Source organism: Parasteatoda tepidariorum, chromosome 7 (genome assembly GCF_982258835.1).
Source record: "Parasteatoda tepidariorum strain Cologne lab strain chromosome 7, Ptep-v5.0, whole genome shotgun sequence".
In the NCBI taxonomy this organism is placed as follows: Eukaryota; Metazoa; Arthropoda; class Arachnida; order Araneae; family Theridiidae; genus Parasteatoda; species Parasteatoda tepidariorum.
Window position 1 is genome coordinate 79,924,529 of NC_141761.1, and position 17,607 is coordinate 79,942,135.

General features: G+C 29.0%; 1 protein-coding gene across 1 annotated transcript in view; it reads right to left on the bottom strand.

Annotated features, from left to right (window-relative positions):
* Positions 1-12,000: 12,000 nt before the first annotated feature.
* LOC107457078 (retinal homeobox protein Rx1) overlaps positions 12,001-17,607 on the bottom strand; it is a 30,482-nt gene continuing 24,875 nt past the window's right edge. Inside the window, exon 3 of the mRNA XM_016075138.4 lies at positions 12,001-12,842. Coding sequence (XP_015930624.1) covers positions 12,306-12,842 — 537 coding nt within the window. The 3' untranslated portion in view covers positions 12,001-12,305. The remainder of the gene's footprint in view (positions 12,843-17,607) is intronic.

Here is a 17,607-nt window from a genome sequence, read left to right on the forward strand (position 1 = left end):
TGAGAAAATCTCGTTTAATAATTTTCATTAGGAGATCATTTATCAGTAAGAAAGAAAGGTACATTTTAATGCAGCTTTCAAATTTTAAATAGTTATTTTACATAAAATAAATAATTTACTGGAAACAGTTTCACATATAATTTATTGTTAAATTAGACAACAACAATTAGTCAACAACCATTTTGCCAATGGGTAACCTGTGATCGCACAATTTTCTTCATTTTGTAGTGAATCGTATTTTTTTATTTATTTGTTTTGAAAATTTCAGAGAGTTATATGGATTTTTTTCCCATTAAGAATGCATCGACAATTATTAGAAAAGGTTTTAGGCCATAATAACTTTTTATATTATATAGCGACATCGAAATTTATTTCTTATTTGTTTTAATTTGCTAGAATGAAGCAATTAACTTTAAAATATACAAATATAGATTATAATGTTCATTGATAATTAAATCCATTAAATATTTTTACCAAATTATCACTCAATTCAAGCATGAAGCTACTTTTTTTCTTAAACGATACTAATTTAATAAGAATTAATAAAAATTAAAAGGAAATATTAAATTTTAAAAATGATGAAAATAATTCAAAATTATATGCAATAAAAAAACAACGCAATATTCTTCCAAATTTATATGCTAATAGACAGAAACCAAAACTTTTAAGGATATAACCTCTTGAAAGTTTGGATTTATTACTATAAATAGTAACACCATTGTTTTAAAGTAATTCGCAAGCATTTAATTCAGCTAAAAGTATATTTGCAAATACTTTAATGTGCAAATTAGTGTTGTGCAAATTAGTAATTACGCATAAACAAATTTATGTGTAAAAGCATAATTTCTTTTATTTTTTGTTATTTTGCTCATCAAGAATGGAATTTATAAAATGAAAACCTCAAAAGTGATAAAGATTTTACAACAATAAATTAATATTCATTAATTAACACTAGAAAAACGGAAGCTTAGTATATACCTATATTGCCCAAAAGCAGTCATTGCTTTTCTAATTGAAATTAAAAGCAGTCAAAATAACTTCCTTAGGCAATCTAGTGTTAAGGCAAAGCAATCATGTTAAAAAGCACTTAAAATTAATAATTTTCAGACATGTTGGAATTTGAAAACTCACATAATAAATAAAAATAACCCTTTCGGAACGTCAAATTTCAACTTTGTATATACACCGAAGAGCCATTACATTATGACCACCCTGCTAATAACATGTAGGACCACCTTTAGCCCTCAAAACTGCTAGCACCCGCCGTGGCATTAATTCCACAAGGTGCTGATAGGTAGTTTGAGGTATCTGGTACCAAGCGCTCACCAACTGGTCCTGCAATTCCCTCACATTGCGAGGGGGTAGCGTGGCAGCACGAATTTGGTTTTCCAAGTAGGAGCACAAATGCTCTATTGGATTAAGGTCAGGTGAATTTGGGGGCCAAGACATGACTTGAAAGTCACTGGAATGTTCCTCGAACCAATCCATGACGATTCAACCCTTATGACATGATGCATTATCCTGTTGGTAAACACCATCCCCCGCAGGAAAAACTGTTGCCATGAATGGGTGAGCATGGTCTGCAACTATGTTCAAGTAGCTTACAGACGTCAGGGATTGTTCTATGAGGATTATGGGTCCTAATGTGCCCCATGAAAACATTGTTCCTGCGCGAGAAACCATGAAAACCTGGGCGAGCCCATTGTTGTAGATGGGGGGTGGTTATAATGTAATGGCTCTTCGGTGTACAATTCAGCTGGCTGTAGATCACCCTGAGTAGTTTTTTTTCCTCTTTTTTTACTACAGGTTTAACAGTTGATGACTAATTATCAAACGTAAATTTTTTTCCTTGCAAAATGCGCAAAATAAAAAACTGACCACCCTGAAAAACTTATAAGCTAATGATCGGATCTTCACGTTCTAGTGCTCAAATCCTCAGGGTTCGAGGGTTTAGCTTCAAATATGGTAATTAGTTAGTGCAAACGATAAGTTGCGGAATTAGACACAATGACGTACTTTCTATAAACAAACATACGTTTGTTTTTTTTTGGTCCCCCCCCCGACGGATTTGAATTTCTGACTCTCAAGATATAGATAGATTATGATAACAATTGCTGGGAGAAGGGCAGAATGGGAAAAGCTTCTGAGGAAGGCCCAGGCTCACAAAGGGCTGTCATGCCAATGCTGATGAAGATATAGGGGATAGCGGCAATCTGGGAAATATGTCCCAATTGTTTGGTCAGAAGAGCGATAAAGTTTGGTTCTCTTAATGTTAATTTTACTTTTTGCGTTTTTTACCATATATCTAAAACTTCTTAAGCGATTTGAAAGTTTTTTGCACACAGTTATAAAAATCTTTTATCCAAAGATAATTACATTCAAAAATTAAATTTTATTAAGTATTATATATTTCTATTTTATTTGATAATGGTCGAAAAAATTTTAAATTGTTAGGTATACAAATTTTTACATCATTTTAAAGAATATAAATTTTACAAATCAAAATACAAAATTTGAGCGAAATCAATGAAATAATTAATGAGAAATTCAAATTTTAAAATTACGATTTCCTTAAAATTCGATTTTTCAGAAACGTTTTTTTATCTCTTTCGCTTAGATTTTGTATTTTGCCTAGTAAAATTACATTCTTTAAAATGATGTATAAAATTTTTTATTTTAAATTTTTTTAACTATTATTAAATAAAATAATAAAAGTTTACTAAAAGTTATAGTTTGAAATTTATATTTTAAGTTATATTCAAAAAAATATTTAAGTAATTAGTAATAAAAAATCGAGAAAACTGCTCTTAATATCGACGTAATTAAAAAAAATACCAGCTTTTAAGCAGCCTGCAAATATAGTACGTCCAACCTATTACATTATTTATCTACTATTAATCTATCAAATATTTAGTTGTGCTTTTGGGCTGTAGACTGGTTGGCGCAATATTTTCAGTATAAGTTTATCCGTTAATAAATTTAAATTTTTTAATTTATTTTATGTTTTGTACATTTTTGTGCTTAATGTCATTTTTCCAAGTGTTATTGTGTCCGTGCAGTAAAATAAAATGTCATTTAAAATCGACCACACAAAGCAACAGCTCTGACCCTTACGCTTTATTTATTTATTTATTTATTTATAATTGAAATAAAAAAATAATTGATATAAAAAAAATGATAACTGAAATTAAAAAAAAAATAATCGCGTACTCATAAGCTTAAACTAATTTAGAAATGGTGAAATTCGTTTAGGAACGAGGTGAAAAATCGCCAAATGATTATTAACGCTTATCATGCTCACTTTATATTGGTAATAGTTACTAAATGAAAAAAAATTAATTATCTATGTACTCTCTAAAGTAAAATCAATGGAAAAATGCTATTAATTCGTTCGTCTGAAAGGTAAAATTTGCCATAATCTTACTGACGCAAATAATGCTTAATTAATTTTAGTTATAGGTACTACAAGTATTATAGTAATTGTTGCAGTTTTTATAGGTACCAACCATAATAATATAGGTTCAATTTATTACATTAGTACATCTGGTGAGCTTTAAAACTGTATCAATACTGGGCAGTTTCAATATAAATACAGTGGAAAGTGTTTTTTGCTGACCCTTGAAAAGGGTAAGTACCGGAGAAATTCTCTTGATTGTTGTAAATTTTAACGTTCATGAGTTAGTTTCGATTAACAGCATCGTGTTAAATCATACTGAATACAGTAAATCATTATTTTTATAGAATGACTACTAAAAGCGTGTTTGCTTAATCTTAAAATGTGAAGCCACCTGAAGGGGCAAAATATAATAAAAAAAATAAATAAATATTGCAATTAATTTAGCTTTATTAATTGTTTTTGTATATGTATTTCCTTATTGTGGATGATCTTGTAGTATTGTTTAGTACCAATTTATAGATTTTTTCCCCTCAGGAAGAACGAGTATTTAACTTGAAAAATATAATAACTAAATAATGTGTTTTAAAGAAAAGTTCTGAATTAGTTGCTGTTGAAAATTACTGTCAATTAAAAAAAATTTCCAATACAGATTTTCATAAATTATTTAAAAGATTATATATAATAAAACATGTTTATTTCTGAACTAAGCCTTGAAATTAATCTTTTTTGAACGAAGATATTTTTTTCTACTCAATGAACCTATTTCAAACAAGTTGTCGTATAGGATGAATCAATTAAAAGCTAAAAACGAATTCTTTTTTTTTCCTGTTATGAGCATATCTTGAAAATACAAAAAATGAAATAAAACAAAATATTAATTTATCGAATTTATCAAAATGTAATCATCATTAGACATATGATGAATCACATTTAATCAAAATGCAATTTTCAATTGTCTAACTCTTCCTTAAATGTAACTTTGAAATTTACATCATATATTTGAGTTCTTATCCTATTTGTAAATCACCAGAATGTAGTTCTAAAACTACAAAATTAATAATTTGACCTCTTTAATAAAAAAAAAAAATGTATTTGATATCTTTTATGAACTAAATAAAACTATAACAGTTAATTTCAAAGGTTTTCTTGTTTTAATCGAATAAAAACGCGAATACAATTTGCCCCAATCCCCTATTTATTTTTTTCCCCTTTTTACTCCACCCAACCGTAGAAATAAAAACGATTTAATTGTATCCTTTTTTAACGCTCGCATTGATAAAACAATTAACGTAATCAAAAAAGATGAAGCATTAAATTAGTTTTTCCATTCGAGGTTTTCTGATGAGGATAAAAAAAAAAACCAAAACGAAAAGCACCCATTACAAAAGCCACTAGCCAATGAGCTAAAGCCATAAAAATTAATCCATTTTTTCCCTCTTCATAACTCAAGTCTTAATTTTTTCCCTCTTTCCCGCAGCAATATGTGGTTGCCAAAATCGGGAGGAAATTATTACTTAATACTATCAGCAAAAATAAGTGGTAAAAGGCTAAAAGAAACTAAAGTAGTGGGCGCAGCAAAAAATAATTACAATCCCAAATGAAAAAGACGAGAACTTCTTGAACAAAAAGCTTTCCACCTCGGATATATATAAAACATTCATTGACTTTATGCCGAAGATATAATGTTGAGTAAGCGGCAAAACCCATTACCCCAAAAGCCGAGTCATTTAATTTTGTCATTTATGAAAATCGGCGAAAATTTAATAATAATACTCCCACCTTCCCTATAGAGACTCAAATTGAGTTTTCACGCCTGCTAAGCGCGAAATTGGCGACCGTTTTATACACTAGGCGACAACTGTCGATTCTTTTTCGGGAAAGGCTGTTTTTATATCATTCTTTTTATTTTTAGTTTTGGTATTTTTTTTATTTTTTCCCTGGAACAGTAAAGAGGGGTGGTGGAGATACATTTTTTTGCCCTGTCTAGGGAAAGGGGATGTGGAAAGGGGGTTGATTGTGTTATTATTTATTGTTGGCGCTTTCGGCGGGCCGGAAAATAGATTGAATAGAATCTGGTAAGTGCCTGGGCTGGGGTACCTTTCGCTTTTCCGAAAATGGATTTGATCACGACCCGCGTTGCGAGAGGTAATTGCGTTACTAAAGCCAACTTTTCCCTCCGAGCGCTGTACGCGGCTTTTCCGGGCTCGCCGTTTTACTTTAGCTCTTTCCACAAAATGTAAACTTTAAACACTCTTTTTGAAAGGGTTACTAGATGGCGTTCAACATCTTGACAATTTTCGTGGGATATTTTCTATGTAAGTGTAATGATCATCAATCAATCTCGTAAAGTAAAATGACGATTCGATATTTTCTTGATTCACAATTCGCAAAACAAAATATTTACACAATTACTTTTACGTTTATTTTCTAGAATATGCAAAATACAAATTTTAAACGCTCTTTTTGAAAAGTTTACTAGATGGCGTCAAACATCTTAACAATTTTTATGGAATATATGGACTATTTTGTGTATAATGATCATCAATCAAAATAAAAAATGACTTAAAATGACTAAAGTAAAATGACGAATCGATACTTTTGTTTATTATCAATTTATAAAATAAAAGTTTTACATAATTGCTTTTAAATTTATTCCTGAAATTGCAAAAGAGGTGAAGATTTTTTTTCTTCCTATGCCAGCCTGGGAAATGACTTTTCGCCATACAGGCATTTACAGGTCAGATTTGATGGTCACTTTTTCAGGGGCACCCTATTTGGTGGGCCAACGTTGCTACCACAGTAAGAGCAGATGGTACAGAGAATGAAGGAACACCCATGCCTTGCCCGGGATTCGAACCCAGAACCCTTCTGTTGCAAGGTTCTGGGTTCCCCTACCCCTACCCAGGCAGGTCGGCCCAATGCGTTGAAGATGGTTGGGGGATTCTAAATTTTTCTTTTAATCGTCTTCATTTCATTTTTTAAAAAAAACTCACGTTACTTATTTATTCCAGTTAGATTATTATCATGTTAGATAATTTTTTTTCGAGTATAGAACACTAAAAAATGAACTTTGTTTTGATGGAACCCCAATGCTTATAAGCAATATTGAAAAAAAAAATAATTAAAGAGAAATAACTAATTATTTTGAAAATATTTAATATGTCTATAAAATTTTTCATCGTTTTATCTGTAATAATCTTAAAATTAAGTTTCTTTGTCAGTTAAGTTTTTAAAACAAAAATGAACTGTTATAAATTTTGGAAAATATTTATCAGGGAATCATATTAGCGAATTTACTATTATTGTCGAATTTAGTATTAATTTTGAATTGAAAAAAAAAAGACGATGTAGAATTCTAAGGGAGTTTTTAAAAAATTCTCTTCATAATTTAATCAATAGGTTTAACCTCGTTATTCCCCGGAACCCCTGTCATTCCCATACGGATTACTGAGGTTCTTCGGAACACCTTTTGGCAACCGTTGATTTATTATTCGGCAGTGTCTTCGAAACCTGTAAAATATAAGATAAATCCCCCAGTTACAATAATGGAAATATTGTTGTTGTCATTCTAGAATATGTTGATTTTTCTGACAAAATTTGCCGATGCAATTCTGAGATCAGCATTTATTGAAAGGTAATTTAGTATTATACATTTGTTCGTGTTTAGATTTTTGAAAAACATGCCTGTTTATGAGTGATTGAAGTTAAAAAGATTTCCCAGCCTCATCCAAAGCGGTATTCACCATTTTATAAAATAATAAAATATTAAAAAATCTAATAACAGGCAAATGTGCAGTATGACCGATAAGCCCTATCGGCTATGATATGTAAGCAGCTGCAAAGAATTAAGTAACTTCATTAAGTGGTTATAAATGGTGCGATGAAATTCTGGTTGTTTAACAGTATAAGGTGAAAGCAGTTAATAAATAATTTTTCTCAAACTTATCAGTTTGATTACCATTTTATTTAAGGTTATTTGACTGTGTTGAGTAAATATGGTAAAATAACCATTCAATAAATTGTTATTTAAAAAAAAAATTCCGAGAAATTTCAGACAGTGTATCATCAAGAGTTTGTCAAGAACAAAAAATATATCGAAATTCGAAAATTTCATCTGGATTCCAAGATGGGAAAGGAATTTTAATTTGAACTTAACTTACATGTAATGTAAACTTTTTTTTCAAAGTGGAGGAAACTTTTTCGTTAAATAATATTTTATTAACAAATCTGTTTTAATTAGCAAGATATTTTCAGTGATATTTTTGGTTAAATTGGTAAAAACTAATTTTTTGGGTAAGATTAAAATTAAACTTTAATAAAATTATTGACATACAATTAATTTTTTTTTAATGCAACTCGCATCAGCTATACTTTTTGTATTTTTATCTATTTAATTTTCAAATTTTAAATATTACCCAAACCTATTAATTCCTTATAAAAATTTGCAGAATTCTGGTTAATAAAAGCAAAATATACGATATTTAAACTATTCATTTGGTTATTTTTCAGTTCTTATGGTATCAGTTAACAGGTAATTCTGATTTTTAGAATTATAGTTCTTATTACCACACATTCAGGAAAATGTATTGAACTGAAGAAATTTATTTAAAAAATTGGTTTTTATGCCAGGCTCTAAAGTATCATGAAAAAATACCAAAAATACCTACATTTACTAAATTTTATCACATGTTATAAAACCATGTTTCATTATTAATTTTACCAAATTTTACCAGATTATTTGTAATTAATATCATTAATATTTATTAATTATATGAATATTATATTATTACTGATTAATTATGCTATTATTAATTAATTCTACCGAAGCCAAAAATTATTGGTAAAAATTATCGAGATTTTTAGTATTCCCATAGAGGCAGAAACATGGTAAATTCTATCATTTTCTGGTAGTTTTGTACTTTTTTTCTCAGTGAAAAAAGTTTAAAATATTATTATTTTAGTCCAAAAGTTATGGCATAATATTAACACACTGATTTATTAATTTCCTGGGTTTTTGAATTTATATTTATGAGATAAATGTGTGTTGAGTTTTATTTCCATGCAAATATTCATGATATAAGTACTTGAAAACTTGTTGAAAAGGACTCATTCTCAAAAAGGTAATACTTTTATCCTCAATAAATAATTTTTAACCAATTTCCTAAAACTAGGAGGCTTCGCCCCCTGCTCGCTGGCGCTCGCCAACCCTCGGAACTGCTTTCGCAGTTCATTTCGGATTGCTTTGCAATCCGATGCTCGCTTTACTCGCTCATTGGATACGTTCTTAACGTCTAGCTTTTGTATACTTTTTTGAACACTGAAGTTCCGAGAACTTTTCACTGTAGAAAATTCTAAACCTGTGCGTTTCAATATTAATTTGAAATTGAAAAGAGTTCACATATTTTTCTTAATCACACTATTCTAAATTTCAGTTGTTGAGAAAAGTGACTGCTGTAAGTTTTGTTTTAAAGTCCTTCCCACCAGAGGGCTAAAACCATGTGTTGTAAAACAATATGAAATAGTACTGAACGCCGGATGTAAAGCATCGGCTTCGATGAAGATAATTTTGTAAGAAATTTTTTGATAATTCGATGAGAATTCACCCGATTAGACATATGATTCTCACTACGTGCTCTTGCGCGCCGAAGCCCATCAATTAAAAATGAAAACTGTTGCCAACGCGAGAAAAGAAGTATCATCGGTTTTATTGATACATACGTATTAGCGTTTTATATAATATAGATATTAACAGTTTTTAAACACAGGAATGTTTTAGTAGCATTTTAAATGGTATATTAATTGAATATTAAATATTGGATTTCAGTTCATTATTTTGCCCAATATGCAACATATTGTTCAAAGAAATTTAATATAAAACCTCTAAATACTTCGAAAAATATACTGTAAGAAATTCTGGATCAAATTACGTTGTAAAGTACCAGCACTTAGGAAGTATCATCCTTAAACTCCATTTTGACACAAAATTAATTTTTACCGTAAAATATCATACCATAAATTTTACAGTAATATTTATTTAACTAGAGTGATTGAGAGATTTAACAATTCCTATTACGGTATGTACAGTAAAAATTACGGTATGTCAAACTTTTTGTATTTATTCAATAGCAGACATAATAAAAAGTACCGGCGGTACTTTTTATTATGTTTGCTATCCGCAATTTATCTCGTAATTTATCCGTTATTTGCGTAATTTTATCCGTAATTTGTGTCTGCTTTTTCCTTAATTTATCCCGAATTGTTTACAGTGTACACCATTCATGCAGATAAATTTATGAGTAAATCTATATAATTGAAGAAGTTATCAAGCAGAGGGATAGTCATTTAAACAGATATCTTGACTTAATATTAAAGTAATATAAATTTAAGAAGCGTTTGTGTGTTTATTTTACAAAAACTTTACAGATGCAAATCTTGTTTTATATGTGTCAGATAGTCCCAGTTATTACAATGGTCTTTGAATGACTGCATTTGGATCTCAGACAAATTTGAATCTATGATGATTGAGCTGCAGATTGACTCAGTGCACTCTGCTACCAGGCTTACATAGTGCATAAAATTATGTTAATTTATGAAATTAAAAACATATTAGATAATTAATCCCGAGCAACTGAAGCGATAAGATATTACTAGATTATACAAAAATATGCAAATGAAAATAAAAGCCGACATGTTTCAAGCGATAATGATGGAAGTGATGCCAGACGTGATTGAGAAGAAACAAAAGTGATTTGAAATATAAAATGTAAAGAGTTATCAACGAAAAGTGAAAAATAAAAGTAACAAACAAAACTAGAAAAACTGCAGTAGATGAGGATGAAACAAAAATAAAGTTAATAGAACAGAACCAGCAAAATCACTCTGACTCTTTTCTTTTTTTTTAAATGTTTTGTTTTATTCTTGTCTATTAAAGTTTTGTTTCTCCTAATTATTTTCCATTTTTCGTTGGCAACTTTACGCTTTATATTTCAAATCACTTTTCTTTCTTCTCTTTCACGTCTGGCAAGTCTTGAGAAAGGGCGCTCATTTTTGAGAGCCTGAAGCATGTTAACTTTTATTTCCATCTGTATACATTTCAAACCGATAATTTTTTTTTTAATCATATGTTGCTACGTTTTGGGCTCTTTTCAAACATTTTGCATTCTTTAACAACTTTTCAAATGAATGTAAGAAATAATTAACTCATCTTTAGGAAAAGTAAAAATTATTGAAAAATTTCCGTGTAGTTGCTTTCCCCCCTTCAAATTTAAATTATACTAAAAATGTTAAATTAAGTTTTAAGAAAAGACTAATTTTTTCTGCTCTCACTTACTTAAAAATTTTGTTTTAAAAACTTTTTTTTTTAATTTTAAAAGCTATTAATTAAAAATTATTTAGTAAATTTTTTTCTACAATATCATTTATTCTCAGATTAAATGTATAATTATTAAAATTTTAAATGTATAATTATTTGTCAAAATTTCGTTCCCATTTCATCAATTTCCATGCATGTAAAATTTAAAATAATGTTATTCCCTGTGTTTAAGTATTCAATCATGTTTTTATGTATTGAACTTGGAATAATTTAGTTTCATAGAAACCTATACATCCTGAATCTTTACTAAAAGGGATGGGGCAAATATTTTCCTGTTGTTACCGACAAAGTACTTTTTGAAAATTTCTGAAATATTTGAGAAAATTATTTTGCCCAATATAAAATTCAGTGATTCATTTAAATATTAAATAATCTAAAATACGTATATATATATATATATATATATATATATATATATATATATATATATATATATATATATATATATATATATATATATATATATATATATATATATATATATATATATATATATATATATATATATATGGTGGCACAATGCATATATATATGTATGGTGGTCGAGGAGTTGGCTTCGTGCTGGGAATCCGAAGTTCGAAATCCGCTTTGGGCAAGGGAGTGATTTAAATCTCTGTTCTGTCTATTCTGTCTGCCTAGTTGTGTTGTACCACCTATGTAGTGCCAATCATAAAGGGATTACTTGAAAACGTAAATATACAATATGTACCTTGAAGTTTTTTCTTCTTCTTTTTTTTGGAAAAAATAGAATGATTAAATATTTCTTTAATTTCGACGAAATTCGTTTCTTCGATGAAGTGACGATACTGATTTAGTCATTATGACGAACTTTTCGCTTGGAGCATATACCAGGAAAGGATTTTGTCTAAAACGAAGAAAGTTTCGTGATATTTGAGAATCCATTTCTTACAATGTTAGATAATATTTTGTCAAACCGTTGGTTCATTGTATGACTTTTGGGTTAATAAGACCTATGTATATTATTTTAATTGACGGAATAAAAGTTTAATTGTCTTCTAAAAGCCATTTATTATAAATAATTTATTGACATTTTATAGCTTTTACAGTTTGCATTTCGATTTCAAATAATTGAATGAATAATAGGGGAAGAAAATTGAAATATCAACAATTAGAAAAGCATTAAACTGATGCCCACATTTCACAAGGTTGTACAATTGTTGTTTTCAACTAAAAAATATTCACATAACGCAAGAAATTAGATAACTCAATAGAAATTCAAATAGTTTTATTTGTTTATTTTTTTTAAATTACGATAAAATTTCCAGAATTTTTTTCTCTCATTTACATTTGAAATTGAAATCACTAATCCACTCACGTTCCTTATTTTAAAAACGTAATCTCTTTGACAAAGTTCAGTCAATAAATATCTTACAATTCAAAGAGTAATAAAAGATTTTTGTTCCATATGCGCTATTCAAAACGTTCCTTTTTTTCACCATAAAGAACTGTAAAGTTTACTTTGAAATCAATTTTCTTTCGTTCCAATAACAGGTTATCTAGTTAAACTTTCCAAGCTCACATAATTACAAGTCCTTTACTCAAATATTCTACATGTTCCTTTGCTTTCATTCTCAAAGAAACAATACTGGAGCTTCTAGGATCTAGACCATTATCGTCTGGCTTAGTATCAGTTGGTCCCAGGGACAAATTCACCGGTCCCGGGTGCTCCAGAGGTATAGATGGTGCTCCAGAAGCAAGCTCAGCCATACTGCAAGGGACTGTTAATGTTGTGGCTGGTGCTGCTGGTGTAAGGTAGCTAGGATACACAGAAGGATGCCTATTCAAGAAGCCTGGTAGTCCAGCAGCTAAAGAAGACCCTATAAGTGGTGATGCTAATGACCAGGGGTCAAGTGAAATTTGGCTGGGACCTGTAGACGTGACTACAGATGTTGGAGGAGAGCAGGATCCAAGAGCTAAACTAGTCATTGGAGATTGAGGTCGGCCTCCAGTTAGAGAATAATCACCAGAGCAATGGCCAAGAGTACGAAGAGCGTTTTGGCTTTCTAGTTTTTCTTGGCGGCGCCATTTGGCTCGACGATTTTGAAACCATACCTGAAAAAAATGCAAGAAGTTAAGTCTTCAAAAACTTAAGGATTAGATGGCATATTTTTTATCAGCATGCATTGTTTCAATACTTGCCAATGACATACATTCAGAAACAATGGCTGATTTTTCATGTTTGATCGGAACTGTTACCTCTTTTTTTAAAACATTTTCTTCAGTTAATCAGGCTAAGACATCGTAGCTTACATAATCAGGAATAACATTTCTTAAATACAAAATCAGAAAAATCGGTACAACGTATTATCAATCATAATATTATATAGACTGGAACTTTAAGTGTAATGCTGAACTGTTGTCAAATTTGAAATATAATATCGTGTATTCAAATAAGAACTTTTATGTTATTGTAATTCACTTTGTCATTTTAATAAGATTGCGTTAAATTTGAACGATTCTATCATTTTAAGCGTTCCAATTTTTTTCGCAGCCTAAAAGAAATTTAAACTTCAGTTCAATAATAGATCATAAATGTAATTTTTACTTAAGATGAACTTTAATTTTATCAATTATAAATAAATAAACGACAATTTGTTGTTTTATAATAAAATTGTCGTATAATTAATTTAGAATACTTTATTAATATAAAATATTATACAGTTTTGCTCTACTCTTGCAGAATCTATAACCAAGATTCATTGATTCTTTGACGAATCTAATTTAAAGCAATGACATTATAAAAGAAACTACATCCGTGTTTTTTCTCTATTAAGACATTATTTAACTCTTATATTTTGAACTTAAATACAAGTTTAAAAATGTAATTTTATATTAAAACCTTTGCAAAAATTAAGGCGTTTTCGTAGTTGTTTTGACGTTGACATGCGTAACAAAATACACATGAGCTATAAAATAAGGTTTTATTTTGCACCAAAAATAACCTCATCAATAAACTTCAATTTCAACCTCATTTACATCTCATAAAAATAACCTCATGTATAGCTCAACAATACTTTTAGTTGTAATCAGGTGGAATTATTCACACATCAAATATGCTTAGTTGCTTAAATTGTAGAAAAATAACGTGTACACCTCAAAAACAACCTCCCTTAACTTGATTCCTTTATGGTTGATTTCTATCAACTTTAAAATAACCTCAAATGTGAATAAAACAACTTCATACACTTTGATTATAAACCTTGAGAGGTTCATTTTTCAAGTTTTTTTTTTATTATTCTTTTTAAAATCAATTTTAAATAAACCTCAAGTTAACCTCAATGCCTCAAAAGTACCTTAAATTTTTGTGAGGGAACTTTTAAAATTTAATTATCTGCTATTGCTTCACCAATTACAATCAATTTTCACTAATGGAAAAATTGAATGGTTCAGTATGAATAGTCACATTATGATAATGAATAGTTACGTAAATCAGCATAAAATGTGAATTTTAAATATAATTAGTTCAAAGCTCCGTATAGAAATAGATACCCATGTAAAAAGAGCTATACTAACTAATTCTTAAATAAAAATCTACAGATAAGAGTTTAGACATTTAATTTAACTTTGAGGTACTCAATAGAAAAATGGATGTCAAAAGAGTGAATATAAATTAAATCTGCTTTTGAGAAAACCACATATGGGAGATATATTTTCTAACTAGAAAATACAAGAGTAATAGAATAGCTCGGAATGTTATTAGATTTCAAATTATTTGTCTAAAATGCTATTTTCCTGTAGAGTCTGAAGGCGGAACTGATAGATAAAAGTAAGGTTACCCTAGGGATAAAATGAGCAACTCGAATTGAAGTAAAATAAAATCATTTGAAAGAGTTTTCCTCTCTTAAAAAATTTATTTTAACTTCAAGCGAAAGAAACCTGGTGTAAACACAAGAATCTTGCTTATTTGTTGTTTTCTCCATCTATCGGATTGGAAGTTGTATCTAATTTTGAAAAGAGAATACTCAGCTATGGCCTATTACAAAGAGAAAGTAAAAAAAAATAGGATGCCAAGTCAGAATTTTTCCTTCACTGCAAAATTGAACCTTTTATTTCCGTCTATCAACAACCCATTGAAGAGAAATAAGTCTTTATATGGAATTCTTTTTATTTTTTTATTTTTCATTCGTTCCATAATGATTCTTTTCTTTTCCGGCTTCATATAAAATCAAAGTCAATAAAAATAAGCCCGACCCTTACTAAGCGACTTTACCCACACCACCCCTATACCCAGCCGGCCCTTCGGTCTTTGTTGAACTACGGCTAACAAGACAAGGGCAAACACTTTACGGATTTTGGATTGGGGTACAATCGAAGTGACGTCACTTTTAGTAACTCTGATGATGATTTTCGGTTGGACAGACACTATATATGTGCCTGGAATTTACTGTACTCTCTCCGTGTTTATTTGAATTAAGAAAAAAGATGAAGAGATATGTAAAATAAAATTAAGTTGTAGAGTTTTGGAAGAAAATGTTAAGTGACATGTTAGTAAACTTAAAAAAAAATGATAATAATTAAAAAAAATATATTGAAAAATCTACAAAACTGCTTTTTCATTGAAAACAACATTATATAAAGACTTCGCAGAATAAGTTAATATTTGGTATTTTTTGCTAAGTGTTTCACCAAGTTTGATGATAAAATCAATTTTGAAAGTAAGTTGTAGAGTTTTAGAAGAAAATGTTAAGTGACATGTTAGTAAACTTTAAAAAAAATGATAATAATTAAAAAAATATATTGAAATATCTACAAAAGTGCTTTTTCATTGAAAACAACATTATATAAAGACTTCGCAGAATAAGTTAGCATTTGGTATTTTTCGCTAAGAGTTTCACTAAGTTTGATGCTACGAACCCGAAAGTTTGAATGTTTCTAAGCTTTCAATTTATATACAATTAATCTCAATTCTTCATAAATTAATCCTGGTTAATAAAATCAAAATATACGGCACGTAAGACATTTATTTGGTAATTTTTCCGTTCGTATTGTAATGGTTTACCAGAAATTCTGGTTTTCAAAATTATAGTTTTCATCACCACGTAGTTAGTAAAAAATGAAAAACTGCAAAGCATATTTAACCGAATTTATGGTTTTTATGGCATGCTCTAATGTATCATTTTACTACATTTACTAAGTTTTAGCTCATATTATAAAACAATTAATTTTACCAAAATTGTTACTAAAGCGTTTCGATAAAAATTAGTTTGCTTTTTGGTGTTCTCATACAGCCAGAATAACGATAAATATTCCCATATTCTGGTAGTTTCAGCCATAATTTTTCTCAGAGTATATTTCTCTATTTCAGTTGACAATCCTTGTTTGTGGGATTATTAATAACATCACATCGATATGAGATTCGGGGAGGTAGATTTAAAAAATTTTGTTAGTTATTTTTTGTCTAATTTAAATGTAGGTTTTATAGCAATGGAACTTTTCTCTGAAGATTCATTTGGCAAATACACTGTAAAAAATTACAGATCAAATTACGGTAAAAAGTTCTGTCATTCTAAGTGCAGCATGGGTTAAATCTATTTTACCGTAAAAATTTATACCGCTATTTTTAGAGTAATGTTTAAACAATGATTCAGTGAGCTAATAATAACTACAATATTACTGCGAAAATTACGGTATATCAGATTCTTGTTCCATAAAACTTTACGGTAAAAGTGGATATGACGGTAAAAAATACTAGTGTTGGTACTTTGTAAAGTAATTTGATCCGGAATTTTTTACAGTGTAATTTGAGGATTTACCTTTTAATCTATTAATAATTTATCTAGCATTAGGAATCTTGTATTTTTTGTTTTAATTTTTTTTAAAAGTAAAACAAATAACGAACTTTTCCTATTTTTTTTATCTATTTAAGATTTATTTATTGTTTGTAACTTTTGTTTTACTCTCTCTGACACGTTTTTTAGGAAATCTGACAGTCTTTTTTTTTTTATTCTAATAGGAATTGTAAATGTCTTAAGTTTTCACTTAAGAGCATTTCATAATAATAAAACTTAATAAGTTAAGAACTTAAGCACCTGAAGTATTTAAAACAAACGACAGCTACATTGCAAAAAATTTTGACGTGTCTTTGTCCCATTTTCGCGGTTAAAATTTGCTAAAATTTTTTGCAGTGCATTTAGTCACTTTTTTCATTGGCTTTTTTACGGCTATATTTCAATTTATAAATTTTTTTGCTTGTTTATTTACTGAAAACGCATATTTTATGCGCGTTTGAATCAATTTAATGGTTACAATGCGAAAACAATTCTTTTAAAGAACAAGCACATTTTTGGTAATATATGTGCAATAATTCTTTGAATCAATTGTCATTTATTCAATCTTGACTACTTTTTGCACTGTTATTACAGTTCTGTACTTAAAAATTTATTTAGCTAAAATTTATTTAGCTAAAAATTTATATTACCTAAACAACAGAAATGGTGGTAACTACTCACTTAAATTTTTTACAGTGTTTAAACTTTCTCTATTCCTCAAACCATCCATCCCCTTATTTTACCATCCAGCAGCAGTGTTTGCAATATCTCTCCTGACAGCCAAACAGCACATTTATTCCCAAAAGTATAAAATATCTAACAATTAAAGTTTTCAATCTTTATTAATATCAAAAATTCCTTAATACTTTGATTTCCGACTGTAAAAAGTACTACATCTTTTTTATATTGTTGAAAAAAGTCCAGTTTCTGGCATTATCGAATTAACGAGTTATAGAACATAGCAATCGTGTGAATAAGTTTTACCTGATTTTTTAAAATCTATGTTTAAATTTTTTTCATACTTATGAAAATTTTTGCATTCAAAATCC